The 17,318-nt window shown below is 41.3% G+C and overlaps 1 protein-coding gene across 1 annotated transcript in view; it reads right to left on the bottom strand.

Moving 5' to 3' along the window:
- Positions 1 to 17,318, bottom strand: part of LOC142302402 (plexin-B2-like) — a 335,800-nt gene that overhangs the window by 102,584 nt on the left and 215,898 nt on the right. The window contains exons 4-5 of the mRNA XM_075343449.1: positions 6,124 to 7,228; positions 1,344 to 1,538 (exon numbers count right to left, since the gene is read on the bottom strand). Of these exons, the coding sequence (XP_075199564.1) occupies positions 1,344 to 1,538; positions 6,124 to 7,215 (1,287 nt within the window). The 5' untranslated portion in view covers positions 7,216 to 7,228. The remainder of the gene's footprint in view (positions 1 to 1,343; positions 1,539 to 6,123; positions 7,229 to 17,318) is intronic.

The following is a 17,318-nucleotide window of genomic DNA, read 5'->3' as shown; positions in this document are numbered from 1 at the left end:
GTCTCTGTCAGGGGACAAAAGGAGTTACCCAGTGATAAATGGCCCTGACACTTCAACTCCCACGATGACTTGTGGGTTATATTGAGGTGAGGGGACTCTATTGGATCCTTTCAAACACCTAGCAAAGGGATCACAAAAAAAATCTAGAATGACTAAAGCCTGTAGGCAATAGTATGGAGACTACATATAAATACAACATGAAGGACATTTACTAACACATAAGGATACAAGGTTCCTTGTGTTAACCCCTTCACGACCAGCCGATTTTTCGCTTTCGTTTTTTTTTTTACCATTCTTCTTCCAAGATACGTAACTCTTATTTTTCAGTCAATATGGTCATGTGAGGGCTCAATTTTGCAGAACAAGCTGTACTTTTAAATGAAACCATAGGTTTTACCATATAGTGTACTGGAAAACGGCAAAAAAAATTCCAAATCTGGAAAAATTGCAAAAAAAGTGCAATAGCACTATTGTTTTTGAGATATTTTATTCACTGTGTTCACTATATGGTAAAACTGATGTGTGGGTGTGATGCGCGTTTGTAGACACCAAACATGTATAGGTTTACTTTTATCTAAGGGGTTAAAAGGGGTTTTTTGCGTCTTAGGCTGACGTTTTTAACGGTACAATTTTTCCGCAGATGCTACGTTTTGATCGCCTGTTACTGCATTTAGCGCAAAATTTGTGGTAACCAAAAAACGTAGTTTTGGCGTTTGGATTTTTTTTTTTGCCGCTACGCCATTTACCGATCAGATGAATTGATTTTCTATTTTTAAAGATAGGGCATTTGTGAAAGCGGCGATACCAAATGTGTATATTTTTTTTAACCCTTTAATTTTCAATGGGGCGAAAGGGGGGTGATTTGAACTTTTAGGTTTCTTTTTTTATTTTTTTTTTAAAACTTTTTTTTTTAATTTTACTAGTCCCCCTAGGGGACTATGTGGATCAGCAATCTGATCACTCTTCCATATCTGCTAATCACAGCTACGAAGCTGTGAATAGCAGATATGCTCATTTCATGTCTCACCCAGCTCTGGGTCAGGTGAAACAGAAAGTGAGTCATGTGAGCTACAGGAGTCATCACATGATCCTGTGCTACCATGACAACCACCAGAAGTCACGTGATCAGGGGTTAAATGGCACGGGCAGATAACGACTCTGCTCGTGCCTGGCAGGCACACATCTCAGCTGTAAAAATCAGCTGAGATGTGCGCTGATCGTTACAAGCTGCCGACAGCAGACCGCGGGCAGTAACACTATGACCGCTAGAATGTAATATTACTGCCCGCGGTTGTTAAGGGGTTCAAAACTTTTTTTTTTTTTTTTTACACACAGATACTTACTTTTACTAGTTTTCCTTCAGCGGTACCAAGAAATGCAATTGTGTGCCCATTTTCTACAGTTACTGCAACAGAGGTATAGGGGTTATTTTCACGCACAAGAACAGCATTGGCCACTTCACCCTTCCTGCTCTGCAATGGGTAAGGCAAATGTTCTGATCCACATGGATACTTGATGGATTCATTTTCAATTGGAGACTGTAAAGTAAGAAAATAAGACAAGTCAAACACTGTAAACAATAGAACTTTCGCGTGAGAGTGATGCACAGAATGCATCACTATAACTAGAATATCTGGATTGATTGTCTTGTCCACAGCTCAAGAGAAAGAAAAACAAATGTATCCATGACTGTACTAGAGGAAATGATTACTTGATTTTCAGTGTTCGCAGATCTTGCTTATTGGCTGCGGTTTAGTCACGATCCATTAGGACACACATACAGTGGTACCTCGGTTTTTGTTTACGTTTGTTTTGGTTTTCGTTATTTTTTCCACAAAAAATTTGCTTCGGTTTTCATTTGTTTTTGTCTGAATGCCCTCGTGATTACGCTGCTAATTTTGCGACAACAAAGGGTGATCCACACATTCTCCAGTTCTGTGTGGCATTATGTGAGTATCACCCCGCTCATCAGTTTCAAAATGTATGTAAAATGTATGTAAGAAATGTAAGATAAAATGTATTTATTCTTTACATTAGTGTTTTATATTAATTTCATATTCATTTCTTATTGTTTTTAGTATTAAACACTATATTTATTCTCTAGAAAATGTGTTTTTGGTATGTATTTTAGAGTGTTTAAAACAAATTAACTGAATTTACATTGATTCCTAAGGAAAGAATTGCCTCAGTTTTCATTGTTTTCAGTTTTCATTGATTGTAATCCGTCTGAATACAAACGAAAACTGAGGTATCACTGTATGATCTTTGACAACAGTAACTGCAGAAAGTCTGTTGTAGTCATAGACACACCTCCTGGTTCATCACTGGCTGCGTCTCGCTCCCTCCCCCTGCTGCACTGCTTCTGATTGGCAGCTGTGTTTAGGCACACATTTATCACAAGCTCATCAGGAAGTTAGTGCAGAGTGCTGGATTTTATTACAACAGGAGAATGAATATAAAGTACACCCATAAAGCACCAGTGAAAAAGAATAATGCTCCTTGTTTGAATTCACTAGTTACTTTTTTAGTCAAACATAGGAGGGGATACAACAGAGAGAAGTATCAGTTTTTCACAGAACTTTTTCATAGAATTAGAAGACTGATAGGCTTGGACTATGCAATATTGTACATAAGACAGTGGTGTACCGCCAATAGGAGCAAGCCATGCTGCTGCTATGGGACTCGTGAGTCAGGGGGGCCCAGTTCCAGCACTGGCACCAGGCCGTCTCAGCAGGCAACCCGCCGAGGATTGCACTTTCAATTGTATTGGCATCACAGATGCTTAAACAATTGAAAGCAATGATGAGAGAAGGAGCGGAGCGCTCCCTCTCTCATCATTCTCCCGCTGTGTCTGTGGCACTCTGATGTGTCAGCACAGTGGTGTGTAATGACATCACTACTGAGCGCCACTGTACTGAGATGCAAATCAAAAAAGGTCTGTGAGGCCTCTGTTAGGAGTCTCGACACAGAAAATGTGCAGAGCGGCAGAACAGTGGACACGCTGAGGAGACCGAAGCAGCAGGAGAACGACAAGTATTTATGTATTAATTCACAGTGGCCAGAGGACTATGGGAGCTGCATATTTCTATATGAGGTGCACAATACTATATGGGGGATGCATACTAGTATAAGGGGGCTGAATACTACTAGTGCTTTTCAATAAATTAGAATATCATTATATAGAGTCATTACAAACAGTGATCTATTTCAAGTGTTTATTTCTGTTAATGTTGATTATTATGGCTTACAGCCAATGAAATCCTAAAAGTCATTATCTCAAAAAACTTGAATAATTAACAGAAAACACTTGGAAAGGCTTCCTAAGCGTTTAAAATCGTCCCTTAGTTTGGTCCAGTAGGCTATACAATTATGGGGAAGACTGCTGACTTGACAGATGCCCAGAAGCCAGTCTTTGACACACTCCACAAGGTCATCGCTAAAGAATCTGGCTGTTCACAGAGTGCTGTATCCAAGCATATTAATGGAATGTTGAGTGGAAGGAAGAAGTGCACAAGTAACTGGGATAACCGCAGCCTTGAAAGGATTGTTAAGAAAAGGCCATTCAAAAATTTGGGGGAGATTCACAAGGAGTGGATTGCTGCTGGAGTCAGTGCTTCAAGAGCCACCACACACAGACATATCCAGGATTTTGGCTACAACTGTCGCATTCCTTGGGTCAAGCCACTCATGACAATGTCATCTGCTGGTGTAGGTCCACTGTGTTTAATAAAGACCAAAGTCAGTGCAGCCGACGAGCTTTCTGGAGATGGAAATTTCATTTTCCAGCAGGACTTGGCACCAGTCCATACACTGCCAATAGTACTAATACCTGGTTTAACCAGTATAAATGTGCTTGATTGACCAGCAAACTCGCCTAACCTCAGCCCCTTAGAGAACCTATGGAGTATTGTCAAGAGGAAGATGATAGACACCAGACCCAACAATACAGATGGGCCAAAGGCTGCTATCAAAGCAACCTGGGCTTCCATAACACCTAAGCAGTGCTACAGGCTGAACGCCTCCATGCCACGTCGCATTGAAGCAGTAATTCATGCAAAAGGAGCTCCGACCAAGTATTGAGTGCATTTACTGCACATACTTTTCAGTAGGCCAATATTTCTGAGTTTAAATTCACCTTTTCAGTTGGTCTTATAAAACATTACAATTTTCTGAGATGACGACTGTTGGGTTTTCATTGGCTATATAAGCCATAATCGTCAACATTAACAGAAATAAACACTTGAAATATATCACTGTGTGTAATGACTATATCTGTGTTTTACTTTTTGTATTGAATTACTGAAATAAATTAACTTTATGATATTCTAAATTATTGAGAAGCACTTGTATATGGATATATTGCGGAATATAAAGGGTGCATAATACTATATGGAGGAATATAAGGGGGGCATAATACTATATGGATGAATATAAGGCAGCCATAATACAAATGGAAGAATATAAGGGGTGCATAATACTATATAGAGGAATATAAGGCAGTCATAATACTATATAGGAAATAGAAAAAATCTTGGGTGGTCCGACAGCTTGCTTTTAATCTGTCCATGTCCATGTACGTGAAATAAAGCAAGAATAATTTTGCAGCACAGTTGGGACTACGGACAATTATCCTTTTCTCTACATAATACTATATGGAGGAATATAAGTGGGGCATAATACTACATGAAGGAATATAAGGGGTGCATAATACTACATGGAGGAATATAAAGGTGTGCATAATACTAAAAGGAGGCATATGGGACTGCATAATACTATATGGGGGCTACATAATGCCATATGGGGGCTGCATAATTCAATATGGTGGCATATGGGGCTGCATACTACTAAATGGAGGAATATGGGGTCTGCATCACACTAAATGAAGAAATATGAGGCCTGCATAATACTATATGGAGGAAGATGTGGGCTGCGTTAAATTATATGGAGGAATATGGGGTGCATTATAATACATGGAGAACTATGAAGAGTGCATTAAACTATATGAAGGACTATGGGGTGCGTTATAAGATATGAAGCACTATGGTGTGTGAATTATAATATATGAAGGACTATGGGGTGCATTAAACTATATGAAGAACTATGGTTGTGAATTATAATATATGGAGGACTATGACGGGCATTATAATACATGGAGGACTATGGAGTGCATTAAATGATATGAACACTATGCGGGGCTCATTATACTTTATGGAGGACTATGGGGAGCACATTATAATATATGGAGGACTATGTGGGGCCCATTACTCTATGAAAGACTGTGTGGCCCATTATACTATATGGAAGGCTTTGTGGGACCCAGTATGTTATTTGGAGGGCTATGAGGGAGACTTTATACTTTATCTACAGTTATTTGAGGTCTATTATAAAAAAAAAGTGACTTTACAAATATTCTACATTAAAAACATTCTATCTTTTTGCTAATGTAGTGTCTAGTGTCTGTAAATCCTTTATGTTGCTAAGTATTTTACAAAAATGTTATAAATCCAGCAGAGCTCCTGTTCATTTCTGATAGCTTTTTCTTCTCCCCTAATAGTAGAGTTTGGCTGTGTTCACACGCGCATATTTCACAATCTGTATCCAGCTTGTCTGGCGGCGGGTCTCCCAGGCCAAACTTACAGCTGCATATCTGTTGGGAGACCCATGGTTAGACTGGGCATTGCAGTCCATATACGGTCCTGGAATATACACGTGTGAGCCCGACCTATGCTATCAAAATAGCAATGAAGTACATATTGAAAAGATTTTCTCATCTCAAAAATGATCATCATCAGTGGATGCCACTTGAATATGGTCATGGATTTATGCTCTGTACATTCAAGTGGAATTATGCTACCTATATGTCACCGTTTCTGAGATTAGAAAGCCCCATTAAAAAGAAAATATACAGATTACATAAATATGTAAAATTATACTAGCTGCCAGTTGACATACATGATAATTTGTGCATATTTTCTGATCAAATGACAATGTCACGTACTGGTGTCAAGACAAGCAAAGGAGAAAAAAAAAAAAAAAAGCTACTTCCAAGAGTAAAGACAGAACAAAGAAAAAACAAAACAACCAACCCAAAATGACAAAAAACCTGATTACAAGATACTCTACCGATTTTCCACCGCAGCCTATTTTATCTCCAAATGGTTTGGAGAAAATACTTTGTCCCTCACTGTTAACTGGCTCCGAGGAACTGGTGTAGCACAATTCTCTATTTTTCTCAAACATCTTGTTAATATTCTTCAATGAGAACATACAGAGAGCAGATTTTTCCTGATTGTTGTCAAAAGTGCTGAAAACTCCAAAGAGAACTTCATCGTCCGAGTCTGTAATCCCCATGGCTGTAGCCAGCTCGTGTCCTGGGCGTGCAAGGTAGGCAGAGGTACCAATATTGTAAGTAATGCTCCCATCTTGACATATAAGATCCATTTCAACGTAAGAAAAATAGTTGGAATCTGCTTTACATAGACGGGTAATGAATGTCCGATTTCTACCATTGTTTTTGTCCAGAAGGCTATATATAAAGTACACATGCTGAGAATGTTCAAAAACAGTAACAAACTGTTGTATGTTGCCAGACGAATACCCATGTTTATAGGTTGCAGAATCCACAACTGTTTCAAATGGACCTTTATCCTCCACTTCATCAAGTATTCGATTGCTGAGAATTATTCCATTATCATGTGGGCTAGCACCTTTGCCAACAAACAGAACCCGAGCGCCACCTTCTTTCATGTCTGACACCAGGCCTACAGTTTCAACTGTCTCATCATTGCTTGCAACAAAGGACTTCTCTCCCCTGCTATCATCATAAGATATCTGGTCTGATATGTTGTTTAGACTTCGGAGAGAGCAAATTCCCTTAAATAAGCTACCACAAACAACAATCCTACTATGTGGCTCATCAAGCAGAAGGAGCTTATTATAATTGTTAGTGAGGGGTGAAGAAGGGCACTGTGTGGCATCAATAGGTGGCGTACATTTCTTGTTATCAGGTTTCGGTCCAGTGGTAACATTGACAAGTACTTCAAGCTCTCCAGAGAGTTGGTATAGTCTGTTTACTGCTCCTATGTATACAGTGCCTGTGCTATTAACTGTAAGATGATTTAACTCTGTGTCGCTCAGAAATGAGCGAATCTGTTCTATGCTTGATACTTGAGCAATGCAGAAAAAAATCTTTACAAGCTGGATCCATGTAGCCATTTCTGGAGAAGTTCTGAAAGAGAAAAACAGAAAATGATTAAAGCTGCCGGCACAGACACGCTTAGTCTCCAAGCTGTCACAGAACTGCAAACTGAAGAAAAAATTGCAAATAGGAAAACTTCATATTTATTTACCTGTTACGTCAAACACACATTCACCTGCCCGGTCAGACAAATACATGCAATACAAATTATACCTATAAGACCTAGAATTACAGCCAATCTCTTAAATCATTAGAAAATACAGTATACCCATATACCTGGGGTAATGCAAAAAAATGAACTATGGTGACCTAGGACAATAGAGAGTCACTGATATCATGGTCATAAGAATCTGGACAAATTAGGCTACGTTCAGTTGAGTTTTTGATGCAGAATTTCTCAACCAACTTTGCACCTTAGCAGACTTTCGTTTTTTTCATTGTGTTTTTGACGTTGTGTTTTAATCGCGTCTTTGATGCTGCATTTTTTTTATCTCTGTTGGATCATCCTTTACATAAAGCTGATTTGTTCTTGAAAAGTCCTGGTATTGCCATCATTGGGCACAGATTACATAGGTTCTTGATGCGTTTTCGCTGCAAAAACGCACCAAAAAGGCATGTGTCTTTTACCTATGGGTTTTCCGCACCTAATGCAAGTCTATGGAGAAAGTCCGCAATGAAAACTGAGTGTTCCCACAAGAGAAATTGACTTGCTGTGGCTTGGAAAAACGCACCGCAAGTCAGTTTACGTAGCATAAAAAAGAAGCACAGAGGACATGAGATTTCTATAAATCCCATCCACCTTGCTTGTACTATACAACACTTAGCTTTGGATGTAGCGAAAATATGCTGTCTCCAGAACGTGAGTAACATTGATCATGGGGATGTACCCTTAAGGGTGCGTGCTCATGATCAGTGTGTGCGTTTTAGACGCAGCATACATCAGCTGCGTCTAAAAAGCGGCGTTCTACAGTACAAGCATAGTGGATGAGATTTCTAGAAATCCCGTGCCCACTATGCTGCTTTTTGCCGCAGCGAACACTGACCTGAGGTGCTTGTTCTCAGACCGCAGCATGTCAACTGTTTGCTGTGGAATTGCATGCGTCCTCCGTAAGGAGAACACAAGCGAGAGACCGCAGCACACTGAACCCTGATCGTGTGCACAGTCAGCTGCGGTCTACTGCGTTCTCCTGCGGAGGAGACGCGTGGCCCGCAGGTCAGGACTTACTGCGTTCTGAACACAGCGAGTACTCATCGTGGGCACACATACCCTTATTGTTACTTATATGCCTGCTTTATATATAAAACAATGTTAATCATAACAAATGGAGTGATCTCAATCCTATTACAAACTGCAATACCCAATAGCTTTAATATTGTGCTTTGAAAATCATAAAATTCATTCCATATGGCATCTATTAGAAGTGACAAGGTTAGGTGACACCACATCTATCAATACCTGCAAGGACGTGTGCACAATCAGCAGGTTTGGTCTATATGTCCCATTTATTAGAACTATGGATACATCCCGGTACATCTTTGTAGGTATGCAGTCACCTATTCCACTTAGCTACAGAATGAAACAGATCAGGACTAACCCTTCAAGCTGAAAACATGCATCCTTTTGCTGACATAGTATCAGTACACATGCTATTGCTCCACCCATAGAGGGGGACTTTAGGATCTCCCTTCTTGGGATTGGTAGGTCTCCCAGGAGGAACCCCCAGAAATCATACTTTTATCAATGATTGTATTTAGCTAGAAAGCAGTTTTAACATTAATATATACTAAACCTAAGGTAATTTTCCAATGACACACACAAGATTCATGAAGGATACAACAAGGACCCTCCATCAAAGATACAAGGGCCCTCCATCAAAGATACAACAAGGGCCCTCCATCAAAGATGATACAAGGGCCCTCTATCAAAGATACAAGGTGCTCCATCAACGATAAAACAAGGGCCCTCCATCAAAGATACAACAAGGGCCCTCCATCAAAGATACAACAAGGGCCCTCCATCAAAGATACAACAAGGGCCCTCCATCAAAGATACAACAAGGGCCCTACATCAAAGATACAACAAGGGCCCTCCATCAAAGATACAACAAGGGCCCTCCATCAAAGATACAACAAGGGCCCTCCATCAAAGATACAACAAGGGCCTTCCATCAAAGATACAACAAGGGCCCTCCATCAAAGATACAACAAGGGCCCTCCATCAAAGATACAACAAGGGCCCTCCATCAAAGATACAACAAGGGCCCTCCATCAAAGATACAACAAGGGCCCTCCATCAAAGATGATACAAGGGCCCTCCATCAAAGATGATACAAGGCCCTCCATCAAAGATGATACAAGGTCCCTCCATCAAAGATGATACAAGGTCCCTCCATCAAAGATACAAGGTCCCTCCATCAAAAATACAAGGTCCCTCCATCAAAAATACAAGGTCCCTCCATCAAAAATACAAGGTGCTCCATCAAAGATACAAGGTTCTCCATCAAAGATACAAGGTCCTCCATCAAAGATACAAGGTCCTCCATCAAAGATACAAGGTCCTCCATCAAAGATACAAGGTTCTCCATCAAAGATACAGAGTCTCTGATGGATATTAGATGCATTATGATCCTTTCTTAAATCCCACTAACTTTTAAAAAGTCTGACAAATTTCCACTTTTTTTTGTGACAAACTTTGCTTTTTTTTTTTTGTTTTTTTTTGGAAGTCTGTTTCCGTACTGAACCTCAGGTTCGCTCATCTCGACACATCAGCAGTTTTTATGTTCTGTGTTGGGAACAGAAAAATAATACCAGCAATGCTTCATCACATGTCAGACACCAATGCTGTTGACTATAAGAATGGTAGACAGGTTTTGATCACAGAGTCCTTCAATGCTCCAGAGTGCATAGCGCAACATGCAGCACTGTTTTGCAGGAGGTTTTAACCGATTCTGCAATGTTGGCTCCTAATGAAGCATGCAGTCTTAAATATTATGAATGACAACTCAGGATTCTTTAAAGTGAGACAGTTCCGGCTGTTACCAGACGTCTGCTATTTGTTTAGAGTTTTCACTGGCCTTTCCTTAATCAGCCCATGAAGTTACGGATCATTGGAAGGTCTCTTAAGGACAACAGCAAAAATGTATTGTTTTTTTTTTTCTTCCTTTCGCTCTAAACAGTTACCATGGTGATGCACGTAGTAGACTGTAGATCCCTTGAGAGCACAACACAAAAATTTAGAGTGATAGGCAGAAGGGGAAAAAAGAGCACAGTAGAGTAATCATTTATCAGGGTACGAGTTTTATAAATAGCAACACAAGTCTACTCCGAAAACACCAACGTTGCCTTTACCAATCGCTAGGAGGACTGACTTACTACCCAACATGGGAGGTTAGAGAAGTTTCTGCTTAAGTCATGTTGTGGATTTTGTTTGGGTTTATGGAAAATTTAAACGATTAAAGGGGTCTTCCGATTTGCTTTATTCAGGGGGAGATTTGTAGATTAACAGCTCGGGCTAGCAGGAGGACTGTCACTGGTCCTAATTACATGCTCAATCTCATGCAGTAAGCAAATAGGTCTACAGCATGGGAGGGGAGCGAAGGCAATGGAGCTGGCCGAAAGAAGTACCGTACTTGCTGGCTCAAACAACTTGAAAGTACGCATTGCTTGTCTAGGAAACTGGTTACTTCTTATGACCTGTAGTGGGGGGTTTGCAACCAAGACAAGAAGAAGTAAAATATAAAATTAAAAATCCTTATTTTCTTGAGAATGAAGAGGCTTTCTAAAACAAGTAAATTGCAAAGCTGTTTTTTTAATAAACACTTTCAATGTTACCTACAGTAGATCTCATTGTTGTATTCTTTCGCCTTTTCTATTAGCAATTCCATCTCTTGTACCTCTGCCTTTTCTAAATCCTGCGTGTTCCTCTGGCAGCTCTTTGTCAAAGTAAATGAAAAAGGAAAGACCTCGCATCACCTCCCATAGGTGCTCAGGAGAAATTAGACAGTCACTTAGAAGGTTATCTCCGGCACACTAATAATTTCCAATAGACCAAAAAATGAACGCAGTAGTTGGATATCAAAATCTCTTTCTTTTATTTTGTTAGTGCAAAACGTGAAAAAAAGGGGTGCTGTACAATTGTCCGCCAGGTGTCGACGTTTCGGCTAACAAGCCTTCATCAGGTCGGACAGGCTTGACCTATACTGGAGTAATAGCTTGGTGAGTGTGTAAGATGGCTGCCGGGATATGGAGAGCTCCGTGTGGAGACAACCTCTATGGGGTCCCTTGGTGTTGCCGGTGTACAGGGTCAGGTCTTAAGAATATGTGTGGTTTCTAATGAGGAGATCCCGGTAGTAGTATATGTCTCTTGCTGGAGCGTCCAGGTATTTAGAAGGTATGGCAACCAACCAGAGGTCAGGTAGCTCCGTATAACTTTGGTACTATGGTCTGGTATATGGTCCGTTGGACTCAGAAGATGTTGGTCTCTTGGGATTATTGAGGGCAGATCCTGTGGTTTGGAGGCAGGGTCCACAGCTCATGCTAGGAATCAGGGGATTGCGCCTGATTGTTATTTGGCTAGTGACTTCAGTGGTATAGCCAGTAAAAAGGTCCGTAGGATTAATAATCATGGGAGAGTCATGTAGGGTGCAGCTCCTGTAGTATAGGGACAGGATCCAGGACTCACGTTTACAATCAGGGTGATGAGTCGGATTGCTGCTTTAGCTAGTGACTTCAGTGGTATAGCCAGGAAAAAGGTCCGTAGGATCAATAATCATGGGAGAGTCATGTAGGGTGCAGCTCCTGTAGTATAGGGACAGGGTCCAGGACTCACGTTTGCAATCAGGGTGATGAGTCTGATTGCTGCTTTAGCTAGTGCCCTCATAGGTATGGCCTGGAGGAAAAGTCCATGGGCATGGAGGGAATTAGGGTAGCTGGCATGAGTCTGTAGTGCAGAGGTGAATCGCTCGTCCTGTGGGATGTGGGATAAGACCTGACCCTGTACACTGGCAACACCAAGGGACCCCATAGAGGTTGTCTCCACACGGAGGTCTCCATATCCCGGCAGCCATCTTACACACTCACCAAGCTATTACTCCAGTATAGGTCAAGCCTGTCCGACCTGATGAAGGCTTGTTAGCCGAAACGTCGACACCTGGCGGACAATTGTACAGCACCCCTTTTTTTCACGTTTTGCACTAACAAAATAAAAGAAAGATTTTGATATCCAACTACTGCGTTCATTTTTTGGTCTATTGGAAATTATTAGTGTGCCGGAGATAACCTTCTTTGTCAAAGTAAGGCTGTAGCCATCTTTGCAGCATCTTTAGTAGTATTTTGCGGTCATGTGGTATGGGCACAATAGTTCGATAGTCCCCTCAGTCGGTAGCATCTATATCCTTCATAATAAAAATAAACACCGTGCCTGGAGTCCCATTCCGTACTCCACAGTTCTCACTCCTTTACAGTACTCAGTTCTCACTACAGGTCTTTTCAGTTCTTTTCACTTTCTACTACGTCCGACTTCTATTCCTCTCCTCAGACTACCTACTTCCTTCTTCACCTCATTCTCCTCACACACTTCTCCTGACTTTCTACAGATTCTCCTGACAGACTGCTTCCTTCAACTCTCCTTAACAGACTGCACACCACTTCCTCTCGCCTTTTCAAACTGACCAATGACCCCTCCCTGGGTCTCTCCCGCAGGTTGGGTGGCTACTATCCAATCAGTGCCCTCCCTTTTACCTGTTACTAGGCAGTCTCCCAGCTTGGTGTTGGGGTTGTGTGTGTGTCCTGAAGGTGCTAGTGTTTGCTGGCATGGATATTCCGGGGTTTGGATTTCCACGGGTTACATTTGTGGCACCTAGTACCTCAGGGGTGCTACATTGACATAGGCGTGTGATGACATCAACTGCCACTTCAGAAAACAAACACTTAAGTTCTATTGGAATACTGCTACATCCAGGTGCCTTGTTTTTTGACAAAAACTTTATTGCAGCTAGGACCTCATCTTTCAAGATGTTTGGTTTATAATTTCCAGCCTCTGTGTCTTCCCATATCACTGACCGTTCTTGTAGAGGTTCTCCTTGTATTCTTTCCATCTTTCTATGATCTATTCTGGCTCAGTTAGTTTGCTCCAGTTAGCATCTTTCAACATTCCCACTCTTGGTTGAAACTTTTGCCGTATTTCTTCGATCTTTTGGTATGCCTTCCGATGTTCGTTTTCGATCTTTCTACATATCTTTTAGTAATAAATTCCTTTGTCTGCTCAAATGACTCCTTTTAGTCTTTCACTGATGTTTTCTGTGTCCTGTTTGTTACCTTTTGCCATTCGTCTTTCTTTGATGATCTCTTTGGTTAATCATGGCTGCAGTGGTCTCTTCTGCCTTTTTATGGTCTTTCTGGCTTCTTCAGTAATAGTAGTCCTTATAGGTGTCTGTAATACCTCAAGCTTTCTTTGATTGGTGTCCAGTGATATCAATTGGTTGTGCAGACTATTCCAAAAAACTTCAGATATGTTGGTCAAATTGAAGTTGGAACTGACTTGTTGTCTAGTCTGTTTCCACAGCATGACTCTAATCTTTGCTGTCAAACCTTCACAATCAGTTCCAGAATCAGCTCCCGGCCTTGCATGCACAGGAAAGTTTGAGGACTTCCAACTTTAGTTAACACAAATGTAGTAAATTTTATTCTTATATTACCTATTTTACAGTATGCTATGTGGTAAAAGGAATGGTTTTATTCAAAAGTACATCTCATCCCATCAAAAAAAAAAAAAAACCCTCATGTGGACAGAAAAATAAAAAAGTTATGACTGAGAAGAGGGGATAAAAAAAAAAAAGCATAAAAACAAAAATTGGCCCATTCATGAAGGGGTAAAAAGGGGTTGGCCTCCTTTGAGGACGAATTTTATTTTTACTTAAAATGTATGCATCTTGAGCTAAAAATCTTTTTTCCTATTGGGTTTCATTGCACATTTTGCCCCACTTTGTTTCGTGGAACGCTTAATCTTAATTACATCTGTGGCCATAAATCAGCTGGGAAGAGCTCAGAAAAAAGGCAAAAAAAAAAAAAAAGTAACGTTCCCCTCAGTCTTGACTTCACTGACAAATTGTATTGTTAGTGCAGTTTCCTCATACACTCACCAGCACCTCAGTCCATATATTTGGCTGCTGGCAGAGGACCATAAGACCAGACCAATCAATCAGCCTCCTCCAATAGAAAAGCAGTTTTCGCCTGTGAAGTGTTTTACAATTGGAGGTGGCTGATGGACTGGATTGGGAACATGCTCTTCCAGCAGCCAAATATATGAACTGAGGTGTAGGTCAGTTTGTGAAAAAAATAACAAGAAGAAGAATTTCAGAACTTTTTCCACCTTTAATGTCACCTATCTGTACAATTCAATTGAAAAACAAACTGAAATCTTACTGGGTGGAAAAGTAAAACTAAAATCATGTGGTTGCATAAATATGCACACCCTTAAACTAACACTTTGTTGAAGAACACTTAATTTATGACAGCATTCAGACTCTTTGGGAAGGAGTCTATTAGGATGGCACATCTAGAATTAGCAATCTTTGTCCGCTTTCCTCGTAGTAGCGGTCTACATCTGTCAGATTGCGAATGCATCGCTGGTGTACAGCCCTTTTCATGTCAGCTCATGGATTTCCATGGGAAATATATATATATATATATATATTTATTTTTATTTATTTAGTTGTTTTTTTTAAGTACTTTGTTAGTAGGAAAACCCCTTTAAAGGTGATTGGCTAATTCTGATACCAATTAGGGTGTTCACACTTATGCAACCACATTATTTTAGTTTTCTTATTTATATTTTTCTCCTCAAAAATTAGCTTTTTCCCCCACTCAATAGATTTGTATATTATTCTGAAATTAATCTTCTTGGTATGATTTTTTTTTTACATGACAAAAACCTGACATTTTACCAGAATGTGTAGATTTTTTATATCTACTATATGAATGTAAACCCGCTTCACATGTGCAGCATCCTGGAATTAAAGGGAACCTGTCATCACTTGTTTGGCCTATAAGCTGCGGCCACCACCACAGCATTCTAACATGCTATATATAAGAGCCCAGTGCGGGGTATAACATAAAAAACACTTTATAATACTCCCCTAACGGTCGCACGGTAGGCCATATGGGCGTCTCCGTTCTCCAATGACGGTGCCTCCTTTTTCGACCATCCTCGTCCTCTTTCTGAAGCCTGGGTGCATGACGCGGCTACGTTCATACACACTCGCCGGTCCTGTGCAGGCGCACTACAATACTTTGATCTGCACAGGGGAGATCAAAGTGCGCCTGCTCAGGACCTGAATGCCGACGAGTGAGGAGGACGTCGGACCCGTCATGCACCGCGGCTAGAGGAGAACAAAAATGGCCAAAAGAGGCGGCGCAGACACCGGACAACGTAGACGCCCATAAGGCCCACAGCGTGACCGTTCGGTAAGTATTAAAGTGTTTTTTATGTTATACCCACGGCCTGGGCTCTTATATATAGCATGTTAGAATGCTGTATATAAGAGACCGGTGGTGGTGGCCGCAGCTTATAGGCAGAAAAAGTGGTGACAGGTTCCCTTTAATGAGTTAAAATAAATTACTGTAAAAAACTCAAATCACTGAGAATTTAAGGAAACCGAAGGAAGTATTATATTACCAGGTAATCCTAGAGGCTGGGACAAGGAGGCAATAAAAAGATTCTGTATGGCTTGTACTAGCCCTTGAAGCAGTTGTTCCCTTTTAGTAAATTAATGTCTTTGACTGCAGGTTACTATAAAGAAACAAGCCACGCTGTACCACCTTCACCAGGTCCCACCGGAGAGTCTCTGCTGTCAGTGTCTGGTAGTAGCTGCGACATTGACGTCACATTGACAGCGCAGCAGCCAATCAGTGACTTCAGCCATGCTGAAAGGGGCTTTCTATCTACAATAGTAGAAGCAGGGAGTTCACTAATCAGCTGCTACGACGTTGATGTGACGTCAGCACTGTAGCCAATGCCAGGCACTGTAAGAACTGCTGGAGACTTGCCAGTGGATCTGGGAAAAGGGAGTACAAGGTTTGCTTCTGTATTATAAAATTCAGCCAGGGACATTGAGTGACTGATTCAGCCTGGCCCTAAAAGGAGCAGATCATGAGTGCAAGGGCATGTAATCAGGGGGAATTTCAGCCTAGTTATACAGTAACTAAAATAAATGACAGGCAGATATAGTGCAGCTAGAATAAATGTGAAAGTGAAAGTGAAAATATAATCTGAAAGGTTATCTATATTTAGTATGAACACTGAGTCACAAGGAGCAAAGCTTTCTGCTGTGTGTGAATATGGCCAAATTTCTCTTCAGATGATTTCAACTTCGAAAGCTAACACATACCCCATCTTTCGGATTATAAAACGCACTTTTCCTCCCAAAAACTTGGGAGGAAAAGTGAGGAGTGCGTCTTATAATCTGAATGTAGCTTACCGGGGTGGTGGAAAGGGGTCGCAAGAAGCCGGGGCCCTGCTGAGGCCCGTGCAGGGGCTGCAGCAGCTGTGCGGGGCTGCAGCGGCGTTTGCGCGGGGTCTCTGGCTGCTGTGCAGGGTCTCCATCATTGACATCTGGGCGCAAGCTCTAATCTGCGCAGACGACGCCTCTGGCCCATTGATCTCTCTCTAGCGGAATTTAGGAAAATGGCGCCCAGAGGTGACGCTTGCACAGATGAGATCTCAGCTTGCCATTGAGTCTAGAGCTCAATCAGTGCTGACTCTGGGCGCCATTTCTTTGAAGCCCTCACCGCGCGCAGCCGTCGATGCCACAGTAGCTGCCAGAGCACGACAGCCCGAGTCTCTGCCGCAGCCCCAGCACAGCCTACAGTTTCTAGGAAACCCACCGCGCCTGCCTCCTGTGACTCCACCACTGCTACTGCCCCCTCCAGTAAGACACCACCGGATTACAAGACTGCCCCATTTTTTTTCTTCACCTTTTTTTGCTCAGAATTTCGGGTGCGTCTTATAAAACGAAAAAAAAACGGTAAATTGTCTGCAATAAAAATGTTGGACAACATGAGGAATGTGTGTAAATATCGATGTAGAGAATGGTTGTCATAGCCAAAACACAGAATTGGAAAA

This window comes from Anomaloglossus baeobatrachus, chromosome 4, assembly GCF_048569485.1.
Source record: "Anomaloglossus baeobatrachus isolate aAnoBae1 chromosome 4, aAnoBae1.hap1, whole genome shotgun sequence".
In the NCBI taxonomy this organism is placed as follows: Eukaryota; Metazoa; Chordata; class Amphibia; order Anura; family Aromobatidae; genus Anomaloglossus; species Anomaloglossus baeobatrachus.
Note: the sequence above shows the minus strand (reverse complement) of the source record. Positions and strands in the feature narration are given on the sequence as shown.